Source organism: Haliotis rubra, unplaced genomic scaffold (genome assembly GCF_003918875.1).
Source record: "Haliotis rubra isolate DU_JTF1 unplaced genomic scaffold, ASM391887v1 Scf184, whole genome shotgun sequence".
Lineage (NCBI taxonomy): Eukaryota > Metazoa > Mollusca > Gastropoda > Lepetellida > Haliotidae > Haliotis > Haliotis rubra.
Genome location: NW_025765825.1, coordinates 83,453 through 100,884, shown reverse-complemented (window position 1 = coordinate 100,884; position 17,432 = coordinate 83,453). Strand labels below are relative to the sequence as shown.

General features: G+C 38.7%; 1 protein-coding gene across 1 annotated transcript; it reads left to right on the top strand.

Moving 5' to 3' along the window:
• The first annotated feature begins 131 nt into the window (after positions 1–131).
• On the top strand, positions 132–5,630 carry LOC124273807 (thyroid peroxidase-like). The gene is made up of 12 exons (XM_046709115.1): positions 132–241; positions 469–596; positions 1,160–1,336; positions 1,894–1,945; positions 2,110–2,228; positions 2,630–2,734; positions 2,921–3,022; positions 3,415–3,575; positions 3,834–4,339; positions 4,544–4,716; positions 4,883–5,003; positions 5,526–5,630. The coding sequence occupies exons 1-12, from the start codon at positions 132–134 to the stop codon at positions 5,584–5,586; spliced, it is 1,815 nt and encodes a 604-aa protein (XP_046565071.1). The 3' UTR covers positions 5,587–5,630.
• The last annotated feature ends 11,802 nt before the right edge of the window (positions 5,631–17,432 follow it).

Genomic DNA, 17,432 nt, shown 5'->3' with positions numbered 1-17,432 from the left:
GAGCAAATTTTACTTGTTTTCATACATGAGGTATGTTTTGAGTAAAATATTGAGTTGTAAAACATTTTGCGTAAACAGAACATGCGTCTACATCTTATACTGAAATTTCAAACAGTTTCAAGATGATCAAAATGGCACGTTTCAATTTCCTTGCAGAGTGCGGAGGAAGCAGGACTCCATGTGCGTTTATTTCGCGATCATCCAAGAGTAAAAGAAACACTGTGCCTGTAAACAGAAGCAGGTATGTGGAGAAAATGTCCCGACAATCTTAATTTCATAAAACACCTAGATATAACATTTACAAAGTAATATCATCATCTTTATGATCAAATGTTATTCTAAACTGAGTTGACATTTATAAATTTATCAACGATAGGTAGGTGTTAGGGTACTTTAAATGACAGTTGATATGTCAATGGATAAAAAAGTGATGGAAATGTCCCCTCTAAATAATGCTGTTTTGTCCAGGCGAACAACCTGCGATTCAAGTGACACCTATAGGACAGCTGATGGCACGTGTAATAACGTGGAGAATTCAAGCTGGGGAGCTGCAGGTGCTCAACTTGCAAGGTGGCTTGAACCTGAGTATGCCAGCGGTCAGTTAATATATTTTCTATTTGATTTGATGCTCCTTTACATCTTGTCACACTGGTAACAAGATTACTAATCATATTGAGCCATATATACCAGCAGTCAGTTGATGTCTATAAATCTCTATTTCTAAAAATATCGTCTAATAAAAAGGAAAAGAAACTATTTACAATGTCTTACAGTCTTAAAAGTATCTGCATATCCAATGCCAATACAAACCTTCAAAATTGAAAGTGTTGAAAGTTCCTTTGTATGTGTGTGTGTGAATAGAGAGCTTAATCGCCTTAGGAATATTCAAACAGATGACATAACACTATGATTTAATATCAGGTGTAATCAGAACGGGAGACGTAGTATTCATGGAAAAACGTTTCGTCAGTGTATTGAACTATTTAAAACCAGAGACAGTGATCTGTTTGTAACAAGATGCCCCAGTGGAGCAGTCAAGACGCAAATTCATTTATGCCTTTGTGTACAGTGTTACAATACATAAAACGAAACAGAACTGTAGATTCTGCTATGATGGCGAAAAAATAACATAAAAAATCGTTTCTGCTGTATATTTCAGGAACTGGTGGAAACCCCAGAGCTCTGGCCTCTGACGGCTCAGACCTGCCTAACGCAAGAAGTATCAGCAATCATGTTCACTTTGAGCTGAGTTTCCTGTCTGTTAAACACTCCGTCATGGTGATGCAGTGGGGGCAGTTTCTTGACCACGATATTACCGGAACTCCGGTGTTGACAGGTAAATATATGAATATTTACCATTGATAATAATGATACACAGTATGTCATCACATGTCAATAATCACTTTGAGCTGAGTTTCCTGTCTGTCAAACACTCCGTCATGTTGATGCAGTGGGGTCAGTTTCTTGACCACGACATTACGGGAACTCCAGTGGTGACAGGTAAGTACATGAATTTTTACATTTGGCAACAAGAAGACATGGTCATTAATACCCCCGCCACAGTGTGCTGTTCCTATATGGTTCTTGTTTTTAACTCCATCAAGGCATTCATGTCCTGGAAACACATAGCACATTTTCGTTTCGCTATCTATAATAGTAACTGAGAAGATTTGTTCTCATCATCCCAGACGGACGGACATGCAAAGCTCAAACCTAAATGATACACAGTCGGTCATTCGAATGTCAATTATCACAGTTACAATTTGAAGAGTATGATTTAGTTTGGTGTCTTGCATTCTTTATAAAAATCACAAACATCTTAATGCAAACGTTTTTGTTTTAGTCTTTGCCTTCTGACTGACAACAATTTGTATGGCCATTTATCCTTTACAGATAATGGAAGCGACATTGACTGTTGTGACAGAACTGATTCTGTTCTCAGCGAGTAAGTTGTATTTACTATGCAGTAAACAGCAATAAACTAAACATTAAGAACATCTTCCTCTTATACTTATTACGTTACTTGTCATATCATGTAAAATAACAGAACAAGCACCTTGAATTAAAGTACACGTAACATACAGGAGAGGATTTTCTTCCTTTCATCAGCCCTGATTCTCCATGTTTCCCGATCAACCTTCCTGATGGTGATTTCTACTTTGGCGATGGTAAATGTATGAATCTGGTGAGATCGGAGGCTGTTTCCGGAACAGGCACAGATTCCTCAAGTAAGGGAACACATCATTCATTTTTCACATACGTATTTCAATAGATGTCCTGGGAAAATATACTGCATGTGGTTTAGCTGGGTTTTTGTCACTGTTTTGAAACGGCCGTTGTGACAAAGTTTGAATATAACTACCTAAAGGGACATTTACTCACTCTGTTATTCTTTCAAATAATTTAGCATTCAGGACATTTGTGAGTCCACTTTATGCTCGTTCTACAGACGCTTCTGATTAAGAATTACAACAAAATATGCATTTCTTGTGATCTAAGCCGCCCTTGAACTAAAAGTGCATGTAAAAACATCGGTTTTAGATAAGTTTTATCTGAAGTAATTTCTCTGCTGAACCTATTGGAATCAATCTTACACGGTACACTTATCTCAGATTTCCCTCCTTTCCAGATCCTCGACAACAGTACAACGAACTCTCCGCTTTCATAGACGGTTCCCAGATCTATGGCATTTCTGACTCCGAAATGGCTGAGCTCAGAGACACTGACTCTGGATGTAAGTTAAAAAGCTCTGCTGATTTTAGAATTTTGTAAATGAAAATTTCTACTGGCAAGATCGTCATTTAATACCATACGCTGCATTGCCTTTCGGCGAATGATAACTGAAAAGCGACATCTGTCTCTGTATTTGAGCGTCTATATGTAAGCATGCCCATTCTTGAGTTACCTTGTTTCTTTCCAGCTGGATTGCTGAAAGTGGGAACAAATAACCTTCTGCCAGAAGGAGATTCTGACGATTGCTTTCTCGATACCTCTGATTCAAGCAACTACTGTTTCAAAGCAGGTTGTTTCCTTAAAACCATTTTTGTCTATATTTTGTATAACTGAAGAATGTGTTATTTGAGTTTGTGTGTGATCATCGCTGGCAACTATGTGAGTTGACTGTTTAATATCTATGCTAGTTATAAACACAATACATGATATTGCATACTAATCATAGTACTTAGTTTCAAATACAACAGTAAAAATAATACATACACAACGCTGTTTGTAAAGTGGACAAGTATAACACGTTATATTTGTGATTACACTTTCTCAGTAAAGTAGAGATTCAAGTACGGCTTTTTTTGTTTTGACCATTAAGCAACTGAGAGTGTGAGATTGTATCCTCGATTGGAATCAACCACCAAAACGAATGTTACTAAACGTAATACTTGAATTTCCACATTCCTGCAGGTGACTCGAGAGTCAATGTCTTCCCTGGCCTTAGCGCTCTGCACACACTGTTCATGAGAGAACACAACCGTGTTGCAACAGCTCTCAAAGGATATAACAGTGACTGGGATGACGAGAAACTCTTCCAAGAAGCACGACGAATAGTCATTGCTGAACTTCAGGTAAGAATTCCCTTCTGTAGAAAACAAATGAATCAAAATGATTCAAAGTAGTAAAAAGTACATTCACATGGAGAGGTGAATAGAATGTTATGAAATACACAACGTTGAATCTGTCATTGTAACTGATAAAATGATGATAATGAATAACTTGAGGAAGAACATTATGGTTTTAACCCTTCAACCTCTACTTCACAATTGAAGTTATATGCTAATATGTTAATATAAAGAATAAACTTTACATCGTATATCCACCATCAGGTTATCACATACAACGAATGGCTGCCTCAAGTTCTCAGTGACGACGGGGCTGCAAACTACAGCCTCGGACTCGGCAACTACAACTACAATTCTACCCTTGACCCATCACTAAGTAACGTCTTCTCGACGGCAGCTTTTCGATTTGGTCATTCCATGGTGCCAGAAAACCTGACGATAGGAGGTGAAGTCGTGGACACTGGTGACCTGTTCAAGAGGACCAAATATGTCATCAACAGCCTGGATAACGTTATCAGTAGTTTTCTGGATGCTCCTGGTGAACGAGCTGATGCATGGTATGTCGATGGCATGAGGCAGAGAATGTTTGAAGAAGATTCTGCCACAAAGGACGGATTTGACATTGTGACTCTGAACATTCAGCGTGGAAGGGAACATGGTTTACCTTCCTACAACGACTGGAGAGACTACTGTGGTCTCGGCAAAATTACCTCTTTCACATCCGATAATGATTTCGGATTATTTCAAGCTAATGATCTCGAGGAAATGTAGTAAGTGTTTATTTTGCTTGTATTACTGTCAAAATGATTGACTCCAATCTATAGCATTAGCTAGTATTAACACAAAACCTTCAGATATATAATTATTTTCATTATTTAAAAGATCTTTTTCATTTTTTTTATCAAAATATGTTCACACTACTGGAGCTACAAAGGTCCAAATTACATATGAAGAATGTGTCTGTACTCTTCCAGCCACAGCGTCGATGACATTGACCTGTACAGTGGAGGCATTGCTGAAGCTCCTGTTGCTGGAGCAGCTGTAGGACAAACTTACATCTGTCTGATCGGCGAACAGTTCAAGAAACTGAGAGATGGGGACAGGTTCTGGTTTGAATCTACAGACGCTGTCACTGGGTTTACGTCCGGTAAATACATGGCACCTCCCTTCTTGTATTATATATGCTGATTAAATGTATGAGGAGGAACACACACACACACACACACACACACACACACACACACACACACACACACACACATGTATGTTTCGTTTAAAAGGTTCCTTCATAACCTTCATTTGTTTCATTTCAGATCAAATAACTCAGTTGGAAAAGGCAACATTGTCTCGTATCATTTGTGATAATGCGGACAACATCAGCACCATCCAGCGTCAGGCCTTCCTGAATGTTAACATTGGCGGCGTTGAAACAGCGTATGTTGAATTATAACATGGCTCTACAAGTGCAATCGTTTAGAATTGAATATGTCCTTGGGTATTATGTTCGATCAATATTGGACCTTTGGGCCTTATATAAATATGAATATACGCCTAAATGCTCGTGGTATACTAAAGGTGTTAAAGTCAAGTGTAAGGGGACCTAAACTCGACCATGGCTACATCGTATATGATGTAGCCTGCAAAAGCCCTTCTAAACTGCTTTATTCTTTTTACCGTCAAGGTCTCAAACTTTGTCTTGGATCCATTCGAACATGCAGGTTTTAAGTCAAAATCTTTGCTACTCTAGATACACTAGATAACCAAAGCCGTACATTAGGGACGTAGTCACATGCAATCAGAATTTAACACATTGAACTTACAACCAGGCCTCATGTCCTGTCTCTTATAAAGTTGTGGCTATTTCTATTTTATATGTTGATTTGATATTGTCGAGAGATATGGAGAAATATTAAAAATGTATATGCACTGTGTAATGCTGGTTTTGTTTATTTTCAGAAACCCCGAAGTGAGCTGCTCTACACTGAAGGAAGTGAGGCTTAGAAAATGGCAAGAATAACAACAAGAACACATACCTATCCTATCCACGTCTTGTCAGCAAGCTAATAAATACATTAACGCGATAAATATGTTAATTTGTCTTCTTATCACACGGATCTTCCATCAGCCTGAACAGTACATGCACATCTATCTTAATGGATATGTTTCAGTTTAGACAGTTGATTACTGATCAATGGAGACATTGCTTTCTTCCATACAATGTGGTTGTGAACTATCTATTCGGAAAATGAAAACAGGGGATATGAGCACTATCCTACTTTAAGTTAACAGATGGTCGACTGACCTTATCGTAGCGAACCGCCTCCGTGGTGTAGTGGTTAGAGCGTCCGCCAGGAGAGCGGAAGGTCGCGGGGTTCGATCCCCAACTGCGTCATACCAAAAGACGTTAAAATATGGTACTTGTTGGTCCCTGCCTTGCGCTCGACATTAATGGGTACAACAAGGACTGGTCGGTTCGGAGTCAGTATAATGTGTCTGAGTGGGGAATTCATGCTTCATTGCGGCATGGTATCTCAGTGGGCTAGCACTATATATAAAACCAGCTTCAGTCTGGGCTAGTACAAGCAGCCGCACATACACATACACATACACACGCATGCACACGTCGTCATATGAGCGAAATATTCTCAAGCACGACGTAAAACCCAATTTCGTCTCACCTCACCTTATCGTAGCGCCAGCTAGTATAAATGCTTCTCGCTAACTCTTCAAGTCACTTTGCCTGGATGTTCAACCATTGAACTCGATTGTCATTTTATTGAATCTATACCTGAAGACAATTGTGGCTTGATGAGGTGATGATTAATGGGAGTGAATGGATGGGTAGCTTATGTTTGCATGTTGGAAGAGAAGACATATCCCTTATATAACATAACACATAATGTCTACTGTAAAAACAGCCTCTTTCAAGACTTTGTAATTTTCAATGCAAATCTTCTGACATTTCTGACGGATATTAGTACTGTTCCACTGAAACGTGACGAATGACATTATCTCTCTGGTCCATATTTGAATTTATTTTCAACAGTAAAGAGTCAGTCGTAAAAGTAACATATTCCTGGTGAGTGCTGGGTAAAGATAATATATTTTCCCCGTGTGGATAATTATTGCTGGTCGTAAGAGGCAACCGATTTGGGCAACATGTTTACTGCGGGTTGAGTGAGTGAGTTCAAATTAAAAGTCACATGGGCAGTTGAAAATGTGTAAATGTAAACATGAAATAAAAACAAACTTATATTCTTACCTGTCTGCGAAGGACAGTAAAATAACTAGTCTATCACAGATGTACACTTGAAACTAGCATATAACCATAAACACTTTAACCGGACAATATAAAATTGACTAGAGATTGCCAAGGTAGATCACGATACTAGGGAGTAGGGACCATACTACATTTGCTTCCTGCATGGACCTTAGATGGATTTACACCGTCCCTTCAGCTGTCAGGAGGTTTAGATAATTCAGCCATATTCTAATGAGTGAGTGAGTAAGTTAAGATTTAAAGTCACATCGGCAATATTTCAGACATATCGTGACTAAAACTACTTCTAACTTCATAATACATACATATAATATATAAAACCCTGTCAAGGAAGGACAGTAAAGTCACTACATTATCACAAAATGAGTTAAAACTAGCTAGCATATACCTTTAAAAGTAGAAAACTAGTTTGGGACAAAAACAATGTAAAGATTGGCTATTGATCGCCAACAACTGAAGGTAGATCACCATACTAGGGACCATGGGGACTTACCGTACTTTTGCTACCTGCATGTACCCTAGCTGGATCTATATCATCCCTTCAGCCGCAGGCGATTGTAGTCGAATTTAGCTATAAATTAAAATCACCAAAAATACTACGTTTCAAGAATCTGGTAGGTTGAAATTTCCTTTGAATGTTTCGGGACTTCAACTCCCTTTGAGGGTACAGTCACTAACCATCTAAGCTACTAATCGGAACTACCAATCATTAAAATACACCTATCTGCAGAACATATTAATAAAAATGCATCAGTTAAATCACTTTCATTTCAAAAACCAATATTTAAATGAGTGAGTGAGTGAATTTAGTTTTACGCCACACTCAGCAATATTCCAGCTATATTCCGGCGGTCTGGAAATAATCGAGTCTGGACGAGACAATCAAGTGATCATGACTCTGAGGGTGTGGGTTCGAATCCCGTATGGGACTCAACCCAAAAAAGTACTAGAATCTGTACTTTACTAAGAAAGTGCAATCCCAAATATAACATATGTTACAGCATGAGCATCCATCTACGCAATTGGGAACCGATGACATGTGTCAACCAATTCAGCGAGCCTGACCAACCGATCCCGTTAGTCACCTGTTACGACAAGCATGGGTTACTGAAGATCAATATTCTAACCCGGATCTTCACGGGTCCAATAATTAAATGAAAATTAAAAGTGGTAAAAAGATCTTTAACTGTTTTCGCATTGGAAAATGTATCCCTTATGATGGAGAATTCAACACAGTAAAGATTCAAATCTGTACTGACAACCCAAGTAGGTGTAACCAATATAGGGTTTTATTGCATGTGATTTATTGATACCTACTTGGGTGTCCCATTTCTTCTGCATCAGATCACGGATATAAGATCTCATTATAGCTTTATAATCAGAGTATGGAATAAGAATAAGAAGTGGTTTCACCCATTTGTTAAGTGATGTCTTAGCAGCAATATCAGCCATTGTGTTACAAGAGATTCCAACATGGCTGGGTTCCCAACAGAGGACGATGTCGTATTGGCCGTAACAAGAGTATTATAGGAAATTTATATAGCGCACATATCCACGCAACTAGTGCATGCTAAAGGCGCTGGTATTTATTTTTCCCTCGGTCATTGGATGTCAATCTCAACGGCACATCGTATTATCAATCTCAACTCCCCGGGGTTAATACAACTCTTGCAGCCACAAGGCACACCGAGTTATTGCGGCTTTCTCATCCTTACGAGGTACCCATTCTCAGCTGGGTGGACTGGGACACATAACCACGGTACTTTGTCCAAGTTCACTGCACGTTGCAGTACTCGCAACTAGGTGTTTGCATGTGTTCATGTGGCCACCATCTGGTCATATACCAACGGATTCGTGGGTTCTTTTAAGTGAAAAGGGTTGTGTACTGTACACTAGGGGTTGTGTCAACACTGAAAGAGTCTTCACACAAAGTTGACTCCTAGGTTTTTACACCCAGTCACAGGTGGGACCTCAATCTCGCTCGATCACTTGCCTGGCGCTTTAGCCAGCTCGCCCACCGCGCCCCCGGAAGATCATTATATAATTCAATAATTTCTATTAAAAGTGGATGTTTGGAAGAAAGATTATTAGAAGCCTGAAGGCACGAAAGAGAGTCTGAAAAGATGATATATTGTTTATATGTTTATATTTTGTGTGTTTATCGATATATTTTAAGGCTGTTAATATGGTGTTAGCTTCTGCTGTGAACATAGAGCTGTTATCAGGCAATCGAGAAGATATTGTTCTGGATCGAATGACAGTGGCACAAGCTACTGCGCCACCATCCTTGGACTCATCTGTATATAAGGATTTGTGTGTACTTTATTTATCTTTTAACTGAATAAATTCCTGTTTATATTGTAATTCATTAGTGTCTGATTTTTTAAGTGTGGTTAATGTTGGGTCAACTTGTGGCCTCACCAAATGCCAAGGAGGAGAAGAAAGAAGACGGGAAGGAGATATATTTTCACGATCAATGCCTGCAGCAGAAATGAATAGCTTAATTCTGAAGCCAAGAGGCGGAACAAGGGAAGATTTCTTCTTGTGTAAATCCTCATAGAGGAGATTAAAGACACAGTTAAACAGTCAACCAAATGGTCACTCAGAAAAAAAGAAAGGTAGAGCAGTATCTCCTGTTACTGCTCCTTTGGCCACCATGACCCATTTGTCCAATATCGTTCAATGGAATTGCAGAGGATTGAAAAATAAGTTCAATGAAACAGAATTACTCAATCAAGATCTTCAACCGTCAGCATTTTGTCTTTTAGAGACACACCTTAAAAACACAGACACCTTTAACTCAAGTGCACAATTTTCATTCCCTTTCTCCTCCTGGACTCCTTTCAACTGGAGGTGCTTCTATTATAGTACGGCGGGGCATCATACATAGCCCTGTATCTCTCAATACCAATCTCCAAACTGTAGCTGGTCGTCTGACTCTCCACATTGCCTTGACTCTGTGCAGCTTGCATATCACTCCTTCTTCTGACATCCGACAGTCGGATCTTCAAAATCTGTATGATCAGTTTCCAGAGCCATCTATCATCATGGGTGACCTCAATGGACACAACCCGCTTAGGGGAAGTGCCAACACAAATAATAAAGGTAAATTCATCGAGGAATTCATTTACGATAATAGTTTATGTATTTTCAATGGTGATTCAGCCACTTATCTACATCCAGCTACGGAAACATATTCTTCCCTGGATCTGTCACTTGATGACTCCATTATATATACTGAATTTGATTGGATGGTTCATGATGACCTGTGTGGGAGTGATCACTTCCCCATCATTCTCAAAACAATCAACCCTGGCGATGATCCACCTTTATCTAGAGGAACTTCGCCAGGGTGGATTGGTCATTATATAAAACACTATGCACTGAACACTTAAAACAAGATGTTTTTGCGAACAGCAAGTTGTTTTCGGATATATTCAATGACATTGTTGACCAAACTATACCCATGTCCTCTGCAATTCCACATATTCGTAATCCGTGGCTTAAGAATGAATATAAACAGGCCAGAAAAAGTAGGAAGACAGCTGAAAAGTATTTTCGCCGACATCCTACAGTCCATAATTTAGATAAAGTAAAAAATTTGAATGCCACGGCTCGACGCACATTTAAACAGAATACGCGTGGGTCCTGGAGGAACTATGTTTCCAACATTAATTCCCGTACACCGATTTCAAAGAAGTGGAACATGGTTCAAAGAATAAAAGGCAAAGGCTCAAAATCTACCGTTCAATATCTTAAAGACGGTGACAACCTCTTAACTGATAAAGCTGACACTGCAAATACACTTGGTCAAACCCTTGCCAAGCATTCTTCTTCGTCAAATTATTTCCTCGAGTTTCAAAAATATCAGAAACAACGGGAGAAGAAAAGAATAAATATTAATTCGGATCATGACGAAGATTATAACGAATTATTTTCGTTCAGGAGCTGCATACTGCCCTTGAGCAAGCTCATGATACTGCAACAGGAGCTGATAACATACACTATCACACTACCATGTACTATAATGAGAGGCAAAAAACCCGCGCATGTCAAGAATAAATGTCAGATATATTTCTCATTTGTCCAAAAATTACATATGACGGTACAGGAAATGGCATTATGATGACTTGTTAATTGTACTGCAGTGTTTACAGAGGAATACGGATGCAACAATGTCTTTGAGAGCGTCTCCAAAACAAGTAGTTTGAGAACACACAACTGTCAAATGACACATCTCAATACCGTGTGTGTCCTCCTTGGGCAGCCATGCAAGCCCGGAGTCTGCCAGGCATTGATAAGCACAATCTCCGAATAAAGGTTTTTGTGGAACGGCTCTCAAGTGAAACTGAAAAGCTTGTGTCAACTGAGCTACTGTTTGGGGAGGATTCAACTGACGTATCACACGGAGCCCAGGTTCATCCCACAAATGTTCAATCGGATTAAAATCAGGTGATCGCGAGGGCCAGTTCACATTGTTGTGATGCAAAAAGTCCTATATGATCTCGCATTGTCGTGTTGGAACATGGGGCGATGTCGCCCATGTCTTCCCATCAATGGCAGAAGCACTGGTTGCAACACGTTGTCAATGTAACGTCGGGCGTTGAGATTCCTTTGAAGAATAACCATGTCAGAGTGGAAGTTAACGTTAATTTCTCCCCATACCATAACTCCACCTCCACCAAAGTGATCACTCTCAAGGCTGAATAAAACGTTCATGGGTACGGCGATAGACACGTAGCCGACCATCAGGGAACTGACGTTGAAACGTGATTCATCTGTGAAGATGACATCTCGCCACTGTCTAGCACCAAGATAGCCACCAGCTAATGCCCAACGTTGACGATTTAGGCGATGTGCATGGGTGAGATCTGTCCACGATAGGGTCGACGACATCGGATGTGACGTGCAGCAAGGCGGCGGCGTACTGTTCGGTCACTGATGGTCCTTTCTCTTGTTCCTGTCGTGGCATTTGCAGTCTCTCGTGCAGACCTGAAGCGATTTCGATGATGGCTGACGACCATGTACCGATCTTGCCTTTGTGACGTCACACGAGGCGCTCCCGGACGTGCATGGTCTTGGACACTTCCTGTTGCCCTATGACGGTGCTGCAGCCTCGAAACGGTCGTCTGGTGGACGTGGAAGTGATTAGCAACATCTCTCTGTGTTTGGCTAGCATGCAACATTCTATTGTTTGGTTCCTTTGGGCATTGGTCAACCGTGGCATCGTGATTGTGAATGATAGGCATGTGCACCATGGTATTCTGTCCATCCAAGTGCATTGTTATCAAATCTCACGTTTTCAAATCACGTCCCTGTGATTTGAAAACGTGAGATGCGAACCGAAACATCAGAGCTATGCATTCCTTAACCATATGTTTTCACCACATTGTAGTTTTGGAAAAAGCAACATCTCTAAACCGGACTTAGTGTAGCAAGTCCAATATGCGTTTTTAACGCCTCTCAGTATATATACACTATTGCCTGAATCATGTTTGGGAATCCTTTTAGAATTTTTGATCAAATATGGACTTCATGGAATTTCCCTACTTCTTGAAACCAATACCTTATAAAGAATATTCAATGTGGTTTCAGGAAAAAACGTAGTACCATTGATCATTTGGTACAATTAGAATCCTTTGTTAAAAATGCTATTGTAAATAAACAACATGCTGTATAGATAGATATTCTTCGATCTCGAGAAAGCATACGATACCACCTGGAAGCAGCGCATTCTACATGGATTCACAAGGATTTACATGATTTTGGTTTAAGGGGTCGTTTACCTCTATTTATGTCACAGTTTTTATCAGACAGGCAATTTCAAGTTCTGTCTGACCATTATAATCAGGCTCAGGGTGTCCCACAAGGCAGTACATGTACTTTGTCTGTAACATTGTTTAGTATTAAGATCAACAGTTTATCCAAGGTTTAAAATGATTCAATTGATGGATCACTTTTTGTGGATGATTTTAATATTTCTTGTCGAGGTAAAAATAAGCATACTATTGAACGGCAACTGCACTTGTGTTTAAACAAAATAATAAATGGTGTCTTGAAAACGGCTGTAAATTTTCTAAATCAAAAACTAATTGTATACATTATACAATATAAAATATAATCCCCATAAAGGCCAAGAACTAGTTTTAAATGGCACTCCCATCAATGTTGTACAGGAGGCCAAGTTCTTGGATCTATTTTTTGACTCCCATTCAACGTTTCTTCCGCATATCAAATACCTTAAAATGAATCCCTGAAGGAACTCGATTTATTGAAAGTAATTTCTAATTCAAAGTGCAGAGGGGATCAAATTACCCTTCTACACCTATATAGATCACTAATCCGCTCCAAACTTGATTACGGCAAAAGCAACCTAAAAGTATTAGATTCAGTCCACCACAAAGGTCTAAGAATTTGTCTTGGATCTTTTAGAACTTCTCCTGTTGACAGCCTCTACGTCGAGGCAGATGAGCCTTCTCTTACACAACGCTGTATAAAATTATCTTTACAATACATTACAAAACTATATTCTATCGAGTCTAACCCTGAAGTTAACTGTGTTTTAATCCTCTTTATGAGCATTTGTACAACAAAAAGTCTTCTCTTGTTCCGCATCTTGGGCTTAGAATTAAATCATGCACTTCTGCTGCCGGCATTGAGCTCGAAACTTTAGCTCCTTCCCGTCTTCTTTCTTCTACTCCTTGGCAATTAGTGAGACAACACGTTGACCTGACACGGACAAAGTTTATAAAAATCAGAAACTAATGAATCACAATGTAAACACGAATATAATCAATTAAAAAGTAAATATATTACATATGAATCCTTATTTACAGATGGATCCAAGGATGGTGGCGCAGTGGCTTGTGCTACTGTCGTTGGATCCAGAACAATATCTTCTCGATAACCGGACAATAGCTCTATTTTAACAGAAGCAAACGCAATACTAACAGCTCTTAAATATATTAATAGACACCAGAATATGTACAATACGTAATCTTTTCTGACTCTAGTTAAATTTATTGCCTTCAGGCTGTTAACAATGTTTTTTTTTGCAAACATTGACTTTTAATAGAAATTATTGAAATATATAATGATCTTGCAACTAGCCAATGCGACATCGTCTTTTGTTGGTATTTCTGGGAACACAAAGGCTGATTTTGCTGCTAAGTCAGCACTCAACAAATCTGTGACACCACTTCTTATTCCACACTCCTATTACAAAGCTACCAATAGATCGTACATCCGTGATGCCGAAAAACTGGGACACCCAAGTGGGTATCAATAAATTACATGAAATAAAACCCTATATTGGTTACATCTACTCGGGTTGTCAGTACAGATTTGACGAGGTCATTATACGACGATGTCGCATTGGCCATATGTGTCATTCTGCACAAATACCTGTTAAAAAGGTGAAGATTCTCCGTTTTGTATCCCTTGTGTTGAGACAGTTACAGTCAAGCATGTCCTGCTTGACTGTTGGATTCTCCATCATAAGAGATACATATTTCAATGTAAAAACAGTTAAGGATCTTTTTACCACGGTTAATTTTCATTTAATTATTGGGGTTTTAAAAGAAATTGATTTAATTGATGAATTGTGATTAACATGTTCTGTAGATAGATTTATTTTAATAATTGGTAGTTTGGATTAGTAACTTTGATTGTTAGTGGCTGTACCATCAAAGGGGTTAAAGTATTGTAAACTTATTGTCCTCCTGAAAGGGTACGTAAGTCCCAAAACATTTAAAACTAAATTTATACTTACCAGATTTTTAAAACGTAGTATTTTTGTTCTTTTAAAGTTTGGTTAAATATTTCCTACAATCGCCAGAGGCTGAAGGGATGGTGTAAATCCAACTAGGGTCCATGCAGGTAGCAAAGGTACTGTAAATCCCCATGGTCCCTAGCACGGTGATCTACCTTCAGTTGTATCGTCCTCTATAGTTAAAGTAGTTTAGATTTAATTACTAGTTTTACAATATATATCTGAGATAGTCTGTTTGGTTTTACTGCCCTTTGTTGTCAGATATTTTCAATTGATTAAGTTGCTTTCATCGCTATATGGCCGAATATTGTCGATGCAATGTAAAGTTTTCGCTCACTCACTAGTTACAAACGAGTGTTGACTGTCAAAACATGTAGAGTCAAGGTGCACAGTTCTATTTTAGACGCAAAAGACAATGCAAGAAGTTTTGTATGTTTTGCGCAGTAAGGAGTTTATAACCGAATGTTTTCATATTCATAGAAACGTGGGAACATATGGATGAAGGTCAGAAACTATTTGATATATTCACTTCGTATTACTTTTTCTCATCTTTTCGGTTAAGATCCCTGTAGAATTCTGATTTCTTACCGATACTGACACTACAATATTTATTGTATTACATCTATGGTAAACGCACCCTTCTAGTTGCATAGCGATTTGGATATTACATCAATGGTAACATGCTCTTTATAGTTGTATAACGGTACTAATGATATGATATCTAGGAGCTAGAGCTAGGGTGCACATACTCTCGTAGTTGCATCATAATTAAATACCACATGTCTAACTTCTTAAAAATCAATATGGCTGAAATATTGCCGAGGTGAGATTAAATTTTAACTCACTCACTCTTAAAAATCAAAGAGTGTTAATCACAAAAACCACAAATTCATCTTGGTTTTCAGATGTTCGAAGTTCTTTTTATATCTATACTTTTGAAATGTTTAAATTTTTGTTTCCATATACAGAATAACGAAAAATCTACAAAACATGTTACTGATATATACATTTTCACAAATCCCATTTTATACTATTGCTATGACTACATAACATTGATAAATCCAGAGATAATCCGCATCATTGAAAATAGTTGAAAAGGAAAAATAAATAAGATTATGTCTCTAAACTGTAGGGGTTTAAATATTTTTTAGAAATAAGGCGTTTCGCTTTTCACCTAGGAAAAACCCCCACATATACTGTTTACAAGATGAACATTTTACTAAAGATCAATAACAGATCATTATGCAACAATGGGGGTACAATCAGTGCTGTATGACATCGTTTAACAGTAATGCGAGAGGAGCAGCGGTTATATTTAATAATAACTCTGAATTCAAAGTTGAAGATGTTGTTGCCGATAATGATTCAGGAAACTATATAATATTAAAAGTAAAAATACGTGAACAAGGTTACACAATAGCAAGCATATATGGCCCAAACCAAGATACACCAGAATTGTATGATATTATTAAAGATCACGTGGCACGCTTAGGAGGGAAACAAATTATCTCATGCAGAGATTGGAATTTAGTACAAGATCCTATGAAAGATACTTATCAACAAATATCAACAATCCAAAAGCTAGAGAAAAAATTATAGAGTTGATACATGCTCTAGATTTGAAAGATCCATGGAGGGAAACAAACCCCGTTCGAGAAAAGATTAACCTGGCGTCAACCTACCCCAATTAAAAAAGCTCGATTAGATTATTTTTTGACCTCTCAAAATGTACTACAAAATGTAATCAAGTGGGACATACGTGCAAGTATAGATTCAGACATTCACTTATTTCTATGACACTATCTCTATCTGAAACACAAAGAGGAAAAGGTATTTGGAAATTCAATTCTTTATTGCAAGATCTAAAGTAAGTATACTAGCCACATAAAGAAACTGCACACAGAAATGCCTTCATAATTGGAATACAACACAGCAAAGACGAAATGATGTAGACACGTTATAAGCTGAAGTATCTGACCACAAGAAAATGTCAAAAGAACATGAACAATATCCGTAACGATGACGTCAGAAGTTCAAAATCGAGTAGGGGGTCACACGACGAAGTCACAAAGTCAATAACGGGTATGACCACCGTGTGCGTGAAGCACAGCAGTGCATCGAAGACACATAGAGGCTACCAAATGAGCATTGAAGGCCTGGGGAATGGTCTGGGGCGTGGCCACTGCTGTCTGGAACCTGTGTCTGAGATGAGTCACCCGAATCCATCTGTCCTGTCTTGGCGTCGTTACGTCGGGAACGCCCAGAACGTGGGTAGCCGGCGACGTCATTACTGTTTCGATAACGCCTGACCCATGCAGATATCGTGTTACGATGGCATTGGAAATGTGATGCCACCTGTTGTTGGCTCATTCCTGCTCGAACCATTCCAATGGCTTCATGACGTTGAGCAGATGTTAATCTTGGCATGATGTGCATGTGACTTCTCATGTGAATTGGTGAAAGTTGGAATGACCAAAGATCAAGCTTTCGACAGTGACAGCAATTTCAGAGTTTCACATGTTGTGTGCATCTGTACGGGATGCACGTGCAGTAACACATTGCAAGGCCTTAGGCCACCGTCATTGACGTCACGTCGCCTGGCACGTGCATGAGCGTCCAATAGTTGCTATGTTTACAAATGTATTTATGTATAAATATGCTGTGTGCCTATATTTATATTTTCTGTGTGCACAGTTTCTTTATGTGGCCAGTATACAACTAGTCAGGGATACTATTAAAAACACTTTGAATAAATATAACTCCAAAACAGAAGACCAAAATTCACAATACCAAATTAATGATTAACTTCTGT

What these genes read in the sequence shown, in the direction of transcription:
- LOC124273807 (XM_046709115.1), top strand. Translation starts at nt 132, where the DNA reads ATGGCACGTTTCAATTTCCTTGCAGAGTGCGGAGGAAGCAGGACTCCA. An exon ending in TGAACCTGAGTATGCCAGCG is followed by an intron (nt 597 to 1,159) that starts GTCAGTTAATAT and finishes TGTATATTTCAG; the next exon opens with GAACTGGTGGAAACCCCAGA. An exon ending in CAACTACTGTTTCAAAGCAG is followed by an intron (nt 3,023 to 3,414) that starts GTTGTTTCCTTA and finishes ACATTCCTGCAG; the next exon opens with GTGACTCGAGAGTCAATGTC.